The 17,215-nt window shown below is 39.5% G+C and overlaps 1 protein-coding gene across 3 annotated transcripts in view; it reads left to right on the forward strand.

Annotated features, from left to right (window-relative positions):
- Nucleotides 1-2,667: 2,667 nt before the first annotated feature.
- LOC126263694 (SHC-transforming protein 1) overlaps nucleotides 2,668-17,215 on the forward strand; it is a 99,163-nt gene continuing 84,615 nt past the window's right edge. Inside the window, exons 1-2 of one of the 3 annotated variants that reach the window (XM_049960819.1) lie at nucleotides 2,668-2,969; nucleotides 14,469-14,656. In XM_049960819.1, coding sequence (XP_049816776.1) covers nucleotides 14,540-14,656 — 117 coding nt within the window. In that variant the 5' untranslated portion in view covers nucleotides 2,668-2,969; nucleotides 14,469-14,539. Of the gene's footprint in view, nucleotides 2,970-5,464; nucleotides 5,611-14,468; nucleotides 14,657-17,215 lie in introns of those variants that run through there. The other 2 variants (XM_049960820.1, XM_049960821.1) reach the window with 2 other exon arrangements.

The following is a 17,215-nucleotide window of genomic DNA, read 5'->3' on the forward strand; positions in this document are numbered from 1 at the left end:
ATTTTTTTGAAAGGTAATGTTTGTTTACTGAGGTGTCTTCGAGGCTTCTTCTTCCTTGTGCTTGCCTTAAAAATCTTTTAGATGAGAAGGGTGCGCTACTTTCCATCTATCTGCTATTCGTGTGGCTGTCTGTGTGATTATTGCATTTTCTTCTGTTGTTTTTTGTTTTTCTTTGAGCGATGTTATGCTTGGTGGTGAGACCACAACTTCAGGGTAGGAGAGCGTTGTAGTTGGAGCTTGCTTTTTCACTTGCAGGCAAATTAGAGGTCATTTTTCTCCTTCAAATTCTCAGCATAAAATGTGTTTTTAGTTATCCTTGTATTTCTGAAAGGTGAGTGACTCCAGAACATTATTCCATACGATATTACTGTATGAAAATGTGCAAAATATGCCAACTTACGGATTCGTCTCTCTGCAAGATTTGCAATGATTCTAAGTGCAAATGTGGATAATTAGGCTGAACTATGTTGCTTTATGAGTTCTAAAATGTGCTTTTCCGATTTCAATTCCCATCAGTATGGATAACTAAACATTTTAAAGTTTCCACTCTGTACATAATGTCCTCATCATTTGTTACATTTATTATTTGTATAGTAGCTCTAGATGTGCAGAATTTGAATGTTGTGTCTTTTTAAAACTGAGAGAGCCCATTTGCAGAAAATGAGTCAATGATATACTTTAAAACATCGTTTACCATTTCTTCTGTTGCCGTATGTATACTTGCACTGATTACAGAACTAGTGTCATCTGCAAAAAGAACTAATTCTGGTTGTAGTATTTTAAGTAAAAGATCTTTTACTTACATAAGGAACAATAGTGGACCTAAAATTGAGCCTTGGGGAACTCCATACGTGATTCCTCCACATTCAGAGTATTCTCCCCTGATTATACTTATTGAGTTACTAAGTACAACTTTTCACACTCTTTCGGTTAGATATGATATTGGCTATACAATCAGTTCGCAGTTTATATGGGAGGATATGGTGATTCATACAGTCAAATGCCTTAGACAGGACACCGAAAATATCAACTGATGCAATTTTCTTATTTAATGCCTCTAAAATTTGGTGGGTTTACGAGTAAATGGCGTTCTCAATAGAGTAACTCTTCTGAAATTCAAACTGTGATTTACTAACGATATTATTGTTGCTCAGTTGTTATGCTATTTCAGAATACATCATATGATGCGACATGGGGGCCAGTGTGAATTGGTCTTTAATAAGAGAGAATTAAAAGTTTATAATTTTATTTAATGATTAGAAAAACTGAGCTGCTCCAAAATCGAATATTTTTTTTGTGATCGAGAATATAATTAATTTAATATTGTAGGTAGTGGGCAGCAGGCGTGGTAATTACGACGATAAATAATCACTCTCACTCCTGACACTTACTGTGAACACTTTTATTCGTGCAGCGTACACACAACGCGTGTAGCATAGAGAGCGTACTACAGATAACTGCTCTGGCAAAGTTACAGTTGTTCTTGCTGCGGCAGAGCAGCGATATTATTTGGGGGTGGAGTCAGTGGTTCTATGTCCCACAATGCAACACCTTTTTTGCAAAATTATACTGTATAGAAATTCATGGTAATCCTTGAGGATAATTTAACAAATATGTAAATAAATAAAACCATGCATAAAATCCATCAAGAACAAAAATAACAACATAACAACAAAAAATATGGGAATTGAACATATCTAACATGTTAAATTGTTCAATTTTATGCTTATTTACTTTTGAGGAATATTTGTTGATTTCACTTTAGACTGCATCCTTTTGTTTTACCCAACAGCAGTGTCTCAGTTTTTCTGCCCCTCCTTTTCTGATTCAGATTTTTCATTCTTAGTATCATAGAAATTTTTATTGGTGGTAGCATATGACCCAACATCTTTGTAGGGTACTTTCTAGCTTCATTTCCTATCTTTAGACATTTTTGTTAGAAGCATGCCGAATATAAACATAAAGGCTATAGTTTTAAATTAATTGTCAAAGAATAAATAATCTAATCAAATCTCAATTAACTGATAGCAGAGGCCTACGGAGGATGAGGTACTCACATGATAAACACTAATTAGTGAATTCTCTTTTGTTAGAATGATAAGTCTTAATTATTCCATTTCGCTAGAACTGCATTTTCTGCGCCAAATATCTAGTTCCACACGTTATGTTGCATTAACTGTTTCAATAATTCGATAATAACATCAGCGTTAACATAAACCTTCCTTCCAAAGGGCAGGGCCGACTTCCTTCACCATCCTTCCCTAATACGATGAGACTGATGACCTTGCTGTCTGGTCTTCTCCCCCAAAACAATCCAACTCATAAACCTCACAGCTGCTAATACAGAGAAACTGTGTTATATTTCAGTTTGTAAATATATGCTAGAATGTCGATTTGTAGGTGAAAGAAAACACAGCTATTCCACTGAACAGCCAGTAATCAGAGCCGGCAGGCCTGACAGAATCACAAGAATGTGGACAACTGGAGAAAATATTTGCGCGTGTTCCTCATATGTTTTAGAATAACTGCGAACAATAAAGAGATTGGTAAACGTAGACCAAGTTTATTCGAGTAACCACTTTTTTAATCACACTTAAAGCAAGCGCAAATATCAACCAGTTGTTTACGTATGTGGTGTCATCTGTGGAGCGCATTCGCAGAAAAAAGACCGCTGGTATCCAGAACGTCTGAGACATGTAGCGAGAAGTGAGTCATAAAGGCGTAGAGAGGATGTTGGAAATTGGTGCTTGACGTTTGTGCTAACATTTGAAATATGGTGTTTGTTGTGTGAGGAATACTTTTCCGAACGACACATTAAGATCTAAATCTGAGAGTTCAACCTACGCTATGAGCTACGGTTCGCATTTAGTGTGAAGGACGGTGATGATATTTTGGACGTAAACAACAGCAGATAATGTAGTGGCTGTTTACATTTGCCACGAAAACATCAGCATGGCATAATGGTAGATGTGAGTTTTTCGAAGCCATTACTAGCATAATTTTCCCGACCGAAAGTATTTGTAGTCAGGATAGATTAGTAAAGGTAGTGTAAATTTTAGGATGAAAAATGACGTGACAGTTTATGATTAAGTATAGTGTTCAGCACTGTATCTCAGTATTCAGAATGACGTGACAAGCCTTTTATGATTTTAATCTGTATCTTAACATAAATGCATGACTCGGGTTTTAATGACATAAGTGTGTACTTTTATGCTCTGAGGATATTGTGAGAACTAAGAGTTCTGTGGGGATTTAGAATACAACTACTATTAGTCACATCACTAAGTGTGCAACGAACATTAATTCTGAAGTTGTAGTATCAACATACTATCCTGGACATACAGTATTTCTGTAGTTTGGTAGGTGACACACTGGCATATTCATAGCTAAGTGTCCGTAATGTGTTCTCTGGTGACTCAGAATTGTCTACAAAATGGAAATATAGTACATGGATTTAGTCAAATGTGCAGCTTCAATGTCTCGAAGTTTTGTATCAGGAAGTCATTTACGGCAGAAAAAAAGTAGGCCTATCCCAAATTAACACGTCCATTCAGTGTTGCAAGTTGTGAATGTTACATTAGCCATGTTCCATGTTACCTATCCAATGGAGAGTGGTCTCTGTTGTGGAAACAAGTCAAGGATGTACAGTTCATTCAAGTGCAATACAGTGAAACATTACATTACTCTAAATTTACAGTACTGATTCTAAATATTCATGAACCTAAATGTATACTCATGTACGTGTGTGTGTGTGTGAGAAATATTGGCAATGACAAAGGACATTAATGAATATATGTAACATATTGTGTAGTAGTTGTCAAAATACCCATTTTTGGAACATATCTGTGCATGATGTTCTTGAATTAACACCAGGGAGCCTATAATTCTTACAGTGCACGCCTGTATTCTGAAAAGATTCTCTCTATAACCTGAATTTCCCCAGAAAATGATTCTATAACTCATTGAGGAATGGAAATAAGCAAAACTACTATTTTTTTCTATTTTTTGACTGGCCTCGTAGCAATAATCATCATACTGCACACAGCTGAATCAAGGGGCTTCTTTAATTCTAGGCACTGACTTCGCCGCTTGAGGTTGTGATCTGTTTGTGGTCCCAAAAGCTTAACACTTACAGCTTGTTGTATTTCATTGCTTGAGAGCTTGTGGAGTCTTTAAGAGACATCTTGTCAAAATTCTGTGATAATCCATTTGCTGTAGCCATTTGTTTACAGTTTCAAATATTTTATTAGCTGGCTTTTTAGTAAGAAGACAGGTGTAGTTTCTTATTCCTGCACTTGTATGAAATGAAGAGAAAACAAAATTAGCATCTTCTGAAACTGCAAGTGGAAGATCATTTACATATAGTAGCAACAACAAAGGTCTTAAAAACTACTCTTCTGATACACTGTGTCTAATTGCTTCAAATTCTGAGTGCCTATTGTTAAGTGATTATCATGGTTCAAATGGCTCTGAGCACTATGGGACTTAACATCTGAGGTCATCAGTCCCCTGATTATCATGGAATTGATACACATTACAAAAATCAAAACCAAGAACCTGTTGTGCTTACTGTTTTGTAATATCTTTACTTTTTCATTAGGATATCATGGCTCACACAAGTAAAAGCCTAGCCAAGTTACAAAATTTTCCAAACGGTAGTAATTTGTGGTTTATTGATTCTAGTGTATCTTCTGTCAGGTTAAATGTAGGTGGTTCAATTCATAGCCCTTTTTGAAATCCACAGCAACAGGTCAGTTTTTGTGGGAAAATAAAATATCCGGTATATTACTGAATTAAACTAACAACATTTGATTATAACCATTTGAACATTTATTTTTAAGACAGTTGATAATACTGAAAACTTATTTTGGAAATGTTACTGTAACTGAATTTTGTCAAGGGACTGTTAATACCTAAATTATCTGCTATTGGCAGTTATTATAAGTTTTTGCGATTTTATAGCTATCTTTGATCAGTTCTTTATCTACATTTAAAGAAATTCCAGTTTCCTGATTTGTTTCCTGTCTCATTTTAACAATGTTCACGATAGGTTTTGTCTCAGTTCTGGAGAAGCTTTTTCCCCTTTGAAATAACATACATTTTGATGCTCTCATGACTTTGCTAATACACTTTGTAATGTGACTTAACCCTGCCATTCCGTGTCCATTGATGCAAAGTAGAGTCTTCTCCTAGTTTTTCATTATATTATGACCCCATTTGTAATCCATTGTTTAAATTCATTTAATCTGCATGCTCTGGTTAGTTTCTTAGGAAATCAGGTTCTAAAGTAGACTATGGCTGTGTTAGAGAATACATATAATATTTTTACATGTACACTAAGTGTGTTGTGTACATCTTCCCTGTTTGTATTTTTATTTCTTTATTTATCTTTATTCATACCAGGATCATTTCACAATAGAAAAGGATTTGTCAGTACAGTACCAACCAGTGTTTCAAAATGTAACACACAGCATGCATAATATGCTTTAAAAGGATAGGACAGGTTTCTAGCAAGGGTATAGGTTTAGGAACCATCAAAAAATTGGCCTTCACAATGCAGGAAAACCCAAATCAGGATGGCCAGACATGCAGCCCATTCTTCCCAAACAGGTCAGTGTCCTAACAGCTGCACTGCCTCATTCGGTAATTCTCAGTTGTATTTTGCAAATTCATCTTGAATTCCTCAATTCCTTTTTCATTTATTACCCTTTTAGTTTTCCAGTTACTTTTATTTATGTCGTTCACTCTAATACTGAACTTCAGTAGTTGACTACTGCAATCTGAGAGCTCATCAATTATGTTAGTTGCACTATAATTTTCCTGCTTCAGTGTATGTACAAAAATGTTATCGGTAGCAGTTCTTTTGCTTCTCGTGACACTTGCAAATTTTGTAAGTGGAGTTATATGAAATGACAAGGGGCTCTGGTTTAACTGTAGAACAGTAAGTAGGCTATAAAAAGTTAAAGTAAAAACTCCACTTAATATTACCTCATTCTGGTTAAAAGTAAAGAAGTTTAATAATGTATCAAAGTGTTTCATAAATAATTCAGAGTTAAGAGATGGAATCCTGTGTATTGTGTTTTTGTTATTGTTATTATTATTGTTGACTTTCAATGAAAATCAACTTCTGGGTCATTCCATGATGATGGATGTAACATTTTTACAATTTACATTGGAGTATTAACATGAAAATAAGACACTTAGAATACAAGGAGCGTGCAGTGAAGGTTTGATGATGCGAACTGTGTTGATTTGCCACCAAATGAAGAACAGAATGTGTTATTCAGTACAAAACCTTCACTTTTCATGGAATGACCTCTTTCTGTAGCACGATCTCCAAAGTCTGGATGTCACGGTATTCCTTCCTAATGTGATGACTCCTTTCTTCATACTGGACCTGCAGCACCATAACTGGATGCTAAGTAACATCCTTCCTTCCTTCAGAATTCCTATAAATGTTGCCAAGTGATGTTCAGAAACATGTATTATGTCTGTATGATTTGCAAGCTGCAGTTTACATTTAAAAAATCCAGTTTATTAATTTTACTTCGTAATCCTATAAAATTTTGTTGCAATATGTTTATTTTAACCTCCTTTTTTTATCTTCACATATTTTATGCCCATAATTTCCAGCTTTGATCCTGATAGTGTGAAATCTGAATTTATTCTGGAAAGTTGCTTTCCTCACACCATGGCTACAACCATGAATCTCAGTGTCCCCTTCCCCTTTAAAGATTGTGTTATTAACCTACCTAGTTTCTGTTTTGCATACATTGAGATATAGGCCATGTCTTGTAAAATGCTGCCTGTCAATAGTGTCAGCAGAAACCAAATCTATATTCAACCCAGCATCTAACAGAAGTATTTGATAAAACTCAGTTGATCTGAATCAAATAGCTGTTCAGGTGGGGCAGGGGCTGGTCGTGACACCTCAAACTGACAACAAACTCAACATTTGTATTGCTTGTTGAGGTGTAGAGCTATCTTTACCATGTTACTCATGATGCTGTTGCCATGGTCCCGGTCAAAACTGTTTCCTGCTCCACCCACTACTGCAGCATGACACTCCTCTCCAAAATCTTTGCATGCAGGACCTATATCTTCCCTTCATATGGCTAAGACTTGTACTTGGCTTGGAAACAAAAAGTGTCCAAGTAGTTACTTCCTAATTCTTCCTTGAACTGACCTACACCTTTTCCATGATTACCACATAAGTGTGACCATATGTTATAAAATACAAGACAAAATGATGCATCTGTCTATGAATTATTGGTCTGCTCAATTTGTGAAGCTCTCTCTCTTGAATAAATCATCCAATTTTTATGAAATTGCTGTGATTTGGTTTCCTGTACATGTACATCTATGTTCCAATTTCTGTCTCAGTTGGATAATTCCTTTGTAGTGCATCTCCCCTCCGCCCCCCCCCCCCCCTCCTCCACCACAACCACCAAAAGCTTCAATTCTCTTCTTGTCTGAACTGCTTATAGTCCATGTTTCACTTATGTATAAGGCAATATTCCATACCTTCAAAAAAGAATTCTTAAAGCAAAATGAAGGTGATGGAAAGTAATCAAATTAAATCAGGTGAAGCTGGGGAATTAGATTAGGAAATGAGACTCTTAAAGTAGAAGATGAGTTTTGGTATTTAAAAAGCAAAATAACTGATGATGGTCAAAATAGGGAGGATATAAAATGTAGACAGGCAATGGCAAGAAAATCGTTTCTGAAGAAGAGAAATTTGTTAACATAGAGTATGATTTAAGTGCCAGGAAGTCTTTTCTGAAAGTATTTGTATGGAGTGTAGCCGTGTATGTAAGTGAAACCTGGATGATAAGCAGTTTAGACAAGAAGAGAAAAGAAGCTTTTGAGATGTTGTGCCAGAGAATAATTCTGAAGATTAGATGGGTAGATCGTATAACTAATGAGGAGGTACTGAATAGAATTGGGGAAAAGAAAATTTGTGGTGCAACCTGACTAGAAGAAGGGATCGTTTGATAGGTCACATTCTGAGGCATCAAGCGATCACCAATTTAGTACTGGAGCGAAGCGTGGGGGGGTAAAATTGTAGAGGAAGACCAAGAGATGAATACAGTAAGCAGATTAAGAAGGATGTAGCTTGCAGTAGTTACTCGGAGGTGAAGAGGCATGCACAGGATAGAGTAGCATGAGGAGCTGCATCAAACCAGTCTTTGGACTGAAGACGACGACAACAACAACATTTGAACTTGTATTCAGCAATCACAAATGTCTCATTTTCAGAAACACTTTTCTTATTATTGGCAGCGTGCATTTTATACCTTCTCTACTTCATCCTTGTCAAAATAACAAAAATTCCTAATATAATTCTCTCAGCATTGTATCACTCAATTCAACCAAATTTGATTATCATTGTTTTGCTTATGTTAATGTTATAAGCTTTGCAAGACACTATCTTTTCTGTTCATTTGCTTACCAAGTCTTTTGTAATCTTTGAGAGAATTACAATGTAATCAGCAAATCTCATAGTTTCTATTTATCTTCCCTGAACTATAATTTCCTTTCCAAATTTATCCTTGCTGTCCTTTCTGCTTGCACAATGTACAGATTCAATAACGTGGAGGAGAGGCTGCAATCTTGTCTTACACCTTTCTCAGCTACTGCTCCCTTTTATGTCCTTAGACTCTTATAACTGCTGTCTGGTTTATACAAGTTGTAAATAACTTTTTGCTTGCTGTATTTTATCAATGCTATCTTCAGAACTTCAAAGGATGTATTCTAATTGACATAGTCGAAAGCTTTCTCGAAATCTGCAAGCACTATAGCCGTAGCTTTGCCCTTTTTCAACATATCCTCTAAGAGGAGTCATATGGTAAGAATTGCTATACTTTTTCCTACATTCCTCCAGAACCCAGATAGAGCTTCAATGAGTGGGCGTCTACCATTTTTTCCTCTTCTTCTTTAAATGATTTGTGTCCGTATCTTGTAACCCGTCCTTTTGATTGATGGTGTATTAACAGCTGTCAGCAGTTGCCATCTTACGAACAGGAATTGTTACGTTTGTCACCTGTCTCATGTACCTTGTGTACCAGATGGAATAGTTTTGTAATTGCTGGCTCTTCCAAGGATCTAATAATTCTTAGGATGTTTCGTTTACTCCAGTGACGTTGCTTCATCCAAGGTCTTTCATTGCCATATCAAATTTGTCTCCCATTGTAATAATCGCTATCACATTTGCATCTCTTTCCCCTTATCTCTGTAATATTTATCTCCAAGTTCACTTACTCCCTTCACCTTTCAGCCTTTCCTGCTTTACTTACCTCTGGTTATATATGCTTCTACAGTCATGTTTTTGCCCTCTGAGCATTTCTACTAAGTTATTTTGCACTTTCTACCAGTCTATTTTTTAGACATTGGTATTCTCTTGTGCCTGCATTATTCAATGCTTATTTACATTTTCTTCTTTAAGGGGCTCCAGAACGCCCTATACTTGCAATGTTAAAATAACGCTTATAAATTACATCTTTCCTCACAAAGTATTTGAGGTAGGAAGTTGAACTTTTTACAGATTATTTATTGGAATATGGGCTACAACTTAACACAGGGATTTTACAAAATTTTAGTTCAGTTATTAAAGATGACTTTTTTCAATTGTAATGAAAATTCACAACATTTTTTTGCAATTTTTTATTTATATTTTCAAAAATATACAGTTTTTTGGAAAAAGGCTGTGTTAAATTATGCAGAAGGAACTGTGTAACATTTACTGAAAGTTTGAAACAAATATGTTTGGAAGATCCTTAGAAAACATGTAATTAGTATGAGAAAATAAAAGTTTTGGGAATAGAGCGACAAAGATTGGATTAACTTTTTAGTGCATTCCAGGTCCATAGGATGGATTATCTTCATCCTCTGCAAACTCCTCCTCCAGCTCCCTCTTGTTCCTCCTCCTGTTTACTCTTGCTTGTATTTCTAGACTCTTTACAGCCCTGTCTGCAGCCCGAAGGCGTTCCTTGTCTAAAGCAAGCATCGCTCGTACCATGTTAGAACCTATCTTCATTCCCATATTTCTAAATACCTTGCACCTTACAATGTTGCCATCATTGAAAGTCGCAACAGCATCATACACACCAAAGTGAAGTGTTTCTATTCCAACAAATACAGTCTTGGGGATTCTCGACCATATAACACTATTTATACTTTCATTGGGGTTTTGAGTTTTTCCGTGAATACACTTTTTCAACAGTTCAGGTGCTGCTAAGTCTCTGAAAATAGTTGTAGTCTTCGGAATTGAATAAATTATATATCTATTAAAAGGTAATAGTCTGCAGATTCAGAAAACGCAAAAAAGTAAAAATTGAACTTTTCATGAATTTGAGCCTTTCCGGAGCCCCTTAATAAATTTGATTCAATATCTCCTGTGTCATCTGAGGATCTCAACTAGTCCTTGTTATCTTATCTATTTGATCCTCTGCTGCTGTAACTATTTAGTGTCTCTCCTTCTACTGTAGTTGCTTCTCCTGAGTCAGTTAAACATTGCCTAGTGCCCCCTTTGAAACTTGCAACAACGTATGGTTCCTTCAATTTGCCCAGGTCTCATCATCTGTCTCCTTAATTTCCTACTTTCTTGCAGTTTCTTCAGTTTTAATCTCCAGTTCATAACCAATAGATTATGATCAGTTCACATCAGCCCCTGGAAATGTCTTACAGTTTAAAATATGATTCCAAAATCAGTTTGTTGCTGCCATCCAAGGAAGTTCTCCTGAATTGTTTTAATATGATATGGTTATCCGCCACATTCCCTGACTCGTGGAGGGAGGCGATTTTGATTCCCCTCCTCAAACCGGGGAAGGACCGAACGCATCCCAGTAGTTATCGAAGTATTGCTTTGACGAGCTGTGTCGGGAAGAAGTTGGAACGCATGGTCAATCGTCGCCTGGTTTGGCTGCTCGAGACCAGGCAGCTCCTTAGCCCCCTCTCAATGTGGCTTTCGGAGATGTCGTTCCATTATAGACAACTTGACCCTGCTTGAGGCGGCCATCCAGCAGGCCTTCCTACGTAACCAGCATTGTCTAGGTGTATTCTTTGACATTAATAAGGCGTATGACACTACTTGGTGCCGCCTTATCCTCAATCAACTCAGTCAGTGGGGCTTTCGTGGCCATCTCCCCATCTTCATTCGGTCCTTTCTTTCCCACCGCCTCTTTCGATATCGGGTTGGTAATGTGTTATCTGATTTGTATGTGCAGGAGAATGGTGTTCCTCAGGAAAGCGTTTTAAGTGTCACCCTCGTTGCCGTCGCCATTAACAGTCTCGCGTCCACTATGCAGAGTCCTGCCCAATGCTCCTTATTTGTGGACGATTTTGCTGTTTTCTGTTCTTCCTCCAATCTTGTCACTGCTAGTCGGCAGTTGCAGCTTATGGTAAAGCGATTAGAGGCATGGACTGCGAAGATGGGTTTTACCTTTTGTGCAGACAAATGTGTGTGTGTTCATTTTAATCATTCTCGACATATTTTTACCTCCCCTGAATTGTGTCTGAGGGACACCATTCTTCCTTTTAGAGACACTGTGAGGTTCCTGGGCCTCACTTTTGATTCCAAGTTGTCGTGGTTGCCTCACCTTAAAGACCTCAAGGTGCGGGCCCGGAAGGCACTGAATATTTTGAAGTGTCTGAGCCATCAGTCCTGGGGAGCAGATCAGGCGCGTCTGCTGCAGTTTTATAGGGCTTTCGTCCGATCGCGTTTGGCTATGGTTGTGCCGTGTATGAGTCAGCAAGGCCTTCGTATCTGAAGATTCTTGACACAGTACACGATGAGGGTATCAGGCTGGCCACTGGTGCCTTCCGTACCAGTCCCATCCGCAGCCTGTGTGCTGAGGCAGGGGAACCGCCGCTCGCCATCTGGCGGAAACTCCTCATGGTGTGACGGGCGTGTCAATTCCTTGCATGTCCTACCTCCCATGCGTACCCTACCATTGCCCGACCGCCTATGGAATGTCTCTTTTCCAGTCGTCCCAGGGCAACAAGACCATTTGGGATTCGTGCCAATCATTTGCGTGAGTCCCTTGGTGTGGAGCGTGTGGCCCCCCAACGCCAAGGTTTTACCCGCCTGCCTCCCTAGTTGCTCCAGAGGCCCAGCATCCTTTTAGACTTGTCGGAGTACCGGAGAAGCTGCACTCCTGCGTTTGTTTTTACCTCCTTATTTTCCGATATTTTACACCAGCATCCCGACCATGTACCAGTATTTACGGATGGCTCTAAACAAGGGGGCTCTGTTGGTTGTGCTGTTGTTTTCCCTGATCGAGTCGTCAAGTTACGGCTTCCTGCGGCGTTTACCATCTTTGATGCCGAATTGTTTGCGATCTTGCGGGCATTGGAGCAGATGAGATGTGTTCCCAGTCTTGAGTTTCTCATCTGTTCTGACTCCCTGAGTGCCCTTCAGACCATGCAACACTTGTACCCAGCGGATACGGTCGTCCAGAACATCCACGATGCCCTACTCTACCTATAATGGCAGGGGAAGGAGGTTTCTTTCTGCTGGGTGCCGGGGCACGTGGGTGTTAGGGGAAACGAACTGGCGGATGTGGCTGCCAAAGATGCATGTTCCCTCCCTCACATTGTTGAATGTGCCGTCCCCCTCCATGCTGTTACCTCCCTCCTGCGTTTTCGTGTTATGCGTCAATGGGAAGAGGAGTGGCTGGCAGTCGGTGAAAATAAGCTGCATCTGGTCAAGGCCACCACGCGGCCATGGCGTACGTCCTACCAGTCATGCAGGCGGGATGAGGTTCTCCTCACTCGCCTCCGCATCGGGCACAGTCCCTTAACACATGGTTTTTTACTTCGGCGGGAGAACCCCCCAATCTGCAGTGCTTGTGGCATCCAGATTACTGTCCACCACATTTCACTTGACTGTCTTTTATTCTCTGACCAGAGGGCGGTGGTTTCTTTGCCACCGGATTTGCCCTCTATTTTGCAAGACGATGCAACAACTGTGGTTAAGGTCTTACGGTTTTGTGTCCTGTCCAATTTGTTGCCTCGGATTTTAGGGAGAGGGTTTTAATGTGCTGCTGGGTGACTGGCTCACCCAGGTTTTAGGTAAGAGGTCCGCCAGTCACGAATACCTCCTCGTTTCCCTTCGGTTCTGTTCTCTTTTCCTTGTGTTTCCTTTCCTTTTTTCGCGCGTTTCTTCTCCTCTTGTTTTGCCTTTGTGTGTGAGGATTTGGAACTGCGTCAGGTCTGTGTCTTTTAGCCGTTCTCCTTGTTCGCTGTCAGTCTTAGTCCCTTTGCTGCCTGTGTTCCTGTTTTTATGTGTTTGGGTGCTGATGACCACGCTGTTTAGTGCCCGTAAACCTCAAACACACACACACACACACACACACACACACACACACACACACACACACACACACACAAAAATCAGTCTTGCCAGTATGTAATCAGTCTCCAGTGTCATCAGATCTCTCCCAAGTATACAACCTTCTGGATGATTTTCAAACAACGTAGCAGCAATGATAAAATTGTGCTCTCCGCAAAATTCTATCAGGTGGTTTCCTCATAATTTCCTTCCCTTCCATCCAATGTTGTGCTGTTTATTCCTTCTCTTCAGTTTCCTGCCATCAAATTCCAATCCCTCATCACAATTAAATTTTTATCTCCTTTAATTATCTGAATGATGTCTTTTATCTCATCATATATTCTTTCAGTCTCATCTTCATCTGTAGAAGTAGTAGGTGCATAAACTTGTATTACTATGTTGGGCATTGACTTCCTGCCTGTCTTGGCTGTGATGCATTCACTATGCAGTTCATAGTAGCTTATCCACTTTCCTATTTTCTTATTCTTTTTTTAGCCTGACTCCTGCAATACCCCAATTTGATTTTGCATTTATAATCATTTACTCACCTGATCAGAAGTCCCGTTCTCCGTGCCACCACCATTCACCAATTCCCATTACATGTAACTTCAACCTCTCCATATCCTTGTATCCTATAACAGTGTAATTTCTCTAATAGAATATTATAAATGACACCTTCAAATGCCTTTAATAAATCACAGAAGATCCCAATGGGTGATATTTTAAGATATAAAAGTTTTGTTATGTGCTCTGTGAAATTTTAAGTAACTGAGTGGAAACCACTTTGGAATCCAAACTGTGGCTTATTGAGCATACCATTACTACACAGATTGGTAATGACACTTGATTATGTTACCTTCACAAAAGCTTTGGAAAATGTATGTAGTTATAGACATCTGTGAAGTTACAATTATAGTGTGTCCTATTTTAATGTGTCAGTGGAAAATCTTGTAAGATGAATTTATTATGCAATTGGGAATGTCTTGAGCACTGATTCCCTTTTTACTTTGTAACCAGAAAACTAGGTGGATGAACTCCAGATTTTTGTATTCCTCTCTTATTGCAGCTTGCTTAATTTGTGTACTTTTAATGTTGTTGTGTTCTAATACTAAAAGAAATTCCTTTTTCAATGCTCTAGCGATGAGAGACATATTAGGGGCAGCCACCTGAAGTAGTAACAAATTGTTTGAGGCCTGCAGTTCTGTCACAATGCCCCGAGCACTCCCAGATGGGCCTGGTGGCTCTTCCTTTGCCAACAAGCCGGCTCGAGGATGGCCTCATTCAGACCAGCAACTTTCCAAAGAAGGCATAACATATGCTGTCAGAGTAAGTCATTAGATATCTCTCTCTCTCTCTCTCTCTCTCTCTCTCTCTCTCTCTCTCTGCCTCTGCACATTTTGTGTGTGTGTGTGTGTGTGTGTGTGTGTGTGTGTGTGTGTGTGTGTGCGCGCGCGCATGCGCGCACTATTTTCGTATATTGTTTCCATCCTTATTCTAATAAAAATGGATTTTACATGCCCAAAAACTAAATGTATGGTGCAGCTGTAAAAGCTGATATTATTGGTTTATATATTTAATTTGGTAACTAAATATTGTTGTCTTAACTGTCATTTTGTGATCCCCCACCCACACATAACAGGTTCTATACACGTAGAAAATGGTGGGAACATTATTCCTCATGCATGTGACAGATTGCTCTTAAAGCCAAAGGAGCAGAGTATGACTGGGTTACAAACAGTAGTACTTCGTTCCAAGTGTGAAATTCCACATTCTGCCCTTGGGGGCCAATTGGGCCTGGCTGACGACCATGTCATCCTTTGCCAGTGGTGTCATTGGATGCAGTATGGACAGGTATGTAATCAGCTCTCTGCTTGTCCAGCTGCTGTTGGGTTTCTTGACCTTGGAACCACTACTAATGGGTCAAGTAGCTCCTCAAGGACTGTGGGAAAATCGGAAGAGAAGAGAATTGAAGCATTTGAGATGTGGTGCTATAGACGAACGTTGAAAATTAGGTGGACTGATAAGATGATGAATCATGATGTCCTGTGCAGAATCGAAGAGGAAGGAATATGTGGAAAACACTGACAAGAAGAAGGGACAGGATGATAGGACATCTTTTAAGACATCAGGGAATAACTTCCATGGATTAGAGGGAGCTGTAGAGGGTAAAAACTGTAGAGGAAGACAGAGATTGGAATACAACCAACCAATAATTGAGGACATAGGTTGCAAGTGCTATTTTGGGACGAATAGGTTGGCACAGGAGAGGAATTCATAGCGGATCACATCAAACCAGTCAGAAGACTGATGACACAAAAAAAGGAGAAAGCTCTTCAGTTGGTCCCACAGACTGAGTGCATTACGTACCACTCCTCCCACCAAGGAAAAATCCCTAGCGTACCAGAAATCAGACTAGGCCCCTCTGCATGTCAGACAGCCATGCTAACCACTCAGCTACAGAACACAGACTTGCTCCAAGTGTACCATTCGTTAAAAGCCTTGGACTTAGGGACACTTAAGCTTGCAGTGTATAGAACTTGGTTAACCTTAATCTTTGTGCCCACTGCAATGCCCACTGGATAGATGTTCAGCTGTAAGTTTCTTCAGTGTTGGCGTTAGTTGTGATAAAGTTCCCTCTTTGTGTTTTGCTGTTGGTATGGTCTGCTGGGTCATACGGAGTCAACTGATTAACAATAAAATGTGCTATATCCGCAGTTATCCAGAAGAAATGTAGAAGATTGCCAGGCGGGTGAGCCGCCTGTGGAAGAGTAACCCAAACTAACAGTAGGCAAACAAAATGTGATAGACTGCAGATGAGACAACAAACCAGAACAAGAACAAACAACCTAGAAAACAATGAGGCACAATGCAAAGCTGTTGCCACAATAATGGCAAGGCCAAGAGCAGCAAAAAGACGAATCCAAGACACGACCAAAGGTATAACTTGGTGACAAGCAAGATAGTTATCAAGCAGCCCTAGCACAGCAAAGATAGGTCCCACAGTATAGACTGCACATAGCTGCGGATCTACAATATTTCCGAACCGGGGCAATATTAGATAGTGGTGTCCAGCCACACATCCATAGCCAGAAGCGGGAGAAGTGACTACACATACGCGACTCAAAACAGCTGTCACGTCACGCTCATCGGAGGCAATTTGTCATTAGGAGGCATTACATAGTCTTCCTAAAGCCTTTGACACACTTTGCTGTTGGCAGACGCTTGTATGAGCACTATGTTTTTTGTTGTTGTATATGGTGTATTTCCTTTGCAACGTAAGTTTTATTTTTGTTTTCTTTTTCCCTCTCGTTCATGTTTTGTTGCTGCAGTATTATCCTACAGAAGTGCGATACAGTAATATCCTTTGTTGGAGTATTGGTTCCTAGCAGTCAAAATCACAAAAATTTAACTGAAAACTAAAACAATGGAAAATTCCTGGAATTCTAAAAAAATTCCAGGATTTTTCCCGGTTTTCTCTCGGATGAAAAAATTCCCGTGTTTATCCCAGATCTGGTTGTCCCGGGTCATATACACCCTGCTGTGGTAATTATATGAAATCTGTATCTCTCCTCAGACCGGCCTCGCATGCTCCTAGCTCTTCTTACCCTCCTTCGACAGCTCCCCCCCCCACCCTGCCCCCCTCCAATTCCTTCTCCTTAACACCCATAACCCACTGTAGGGTGGTACTGCGACCACTGATGGGGAACAGGATTGTTGAAGGTCTACTGGCAGGTGTTGATCTATGCCTCCTTAACACTGAGCTTTCACACACTTTAATGTGGCATCTGGATTCCTCCCTTCCATTCAGTAGGGAGTTAATGACAATTTGTGTGACAGCCACCATTTTGTGACTGTCTTATCTTTTCTTCAGCCTCACTCGCCTTG

Source organism: Schistocerca nitens, chromosome 6 (assembly GCF_023898315.1).
Source record: "Schistocerca nitens isolate TAMUIC-IGC-003100 chromosome 6, iqSchNite1.1, whole genome shotgun sequence".
NCBI classification, from domain to species: Eukaryota; Metazoa; Arthropoda; class Insecta; order Orthoptera; family Acrididae; genus Schistocerca; species Schistocerca nitens.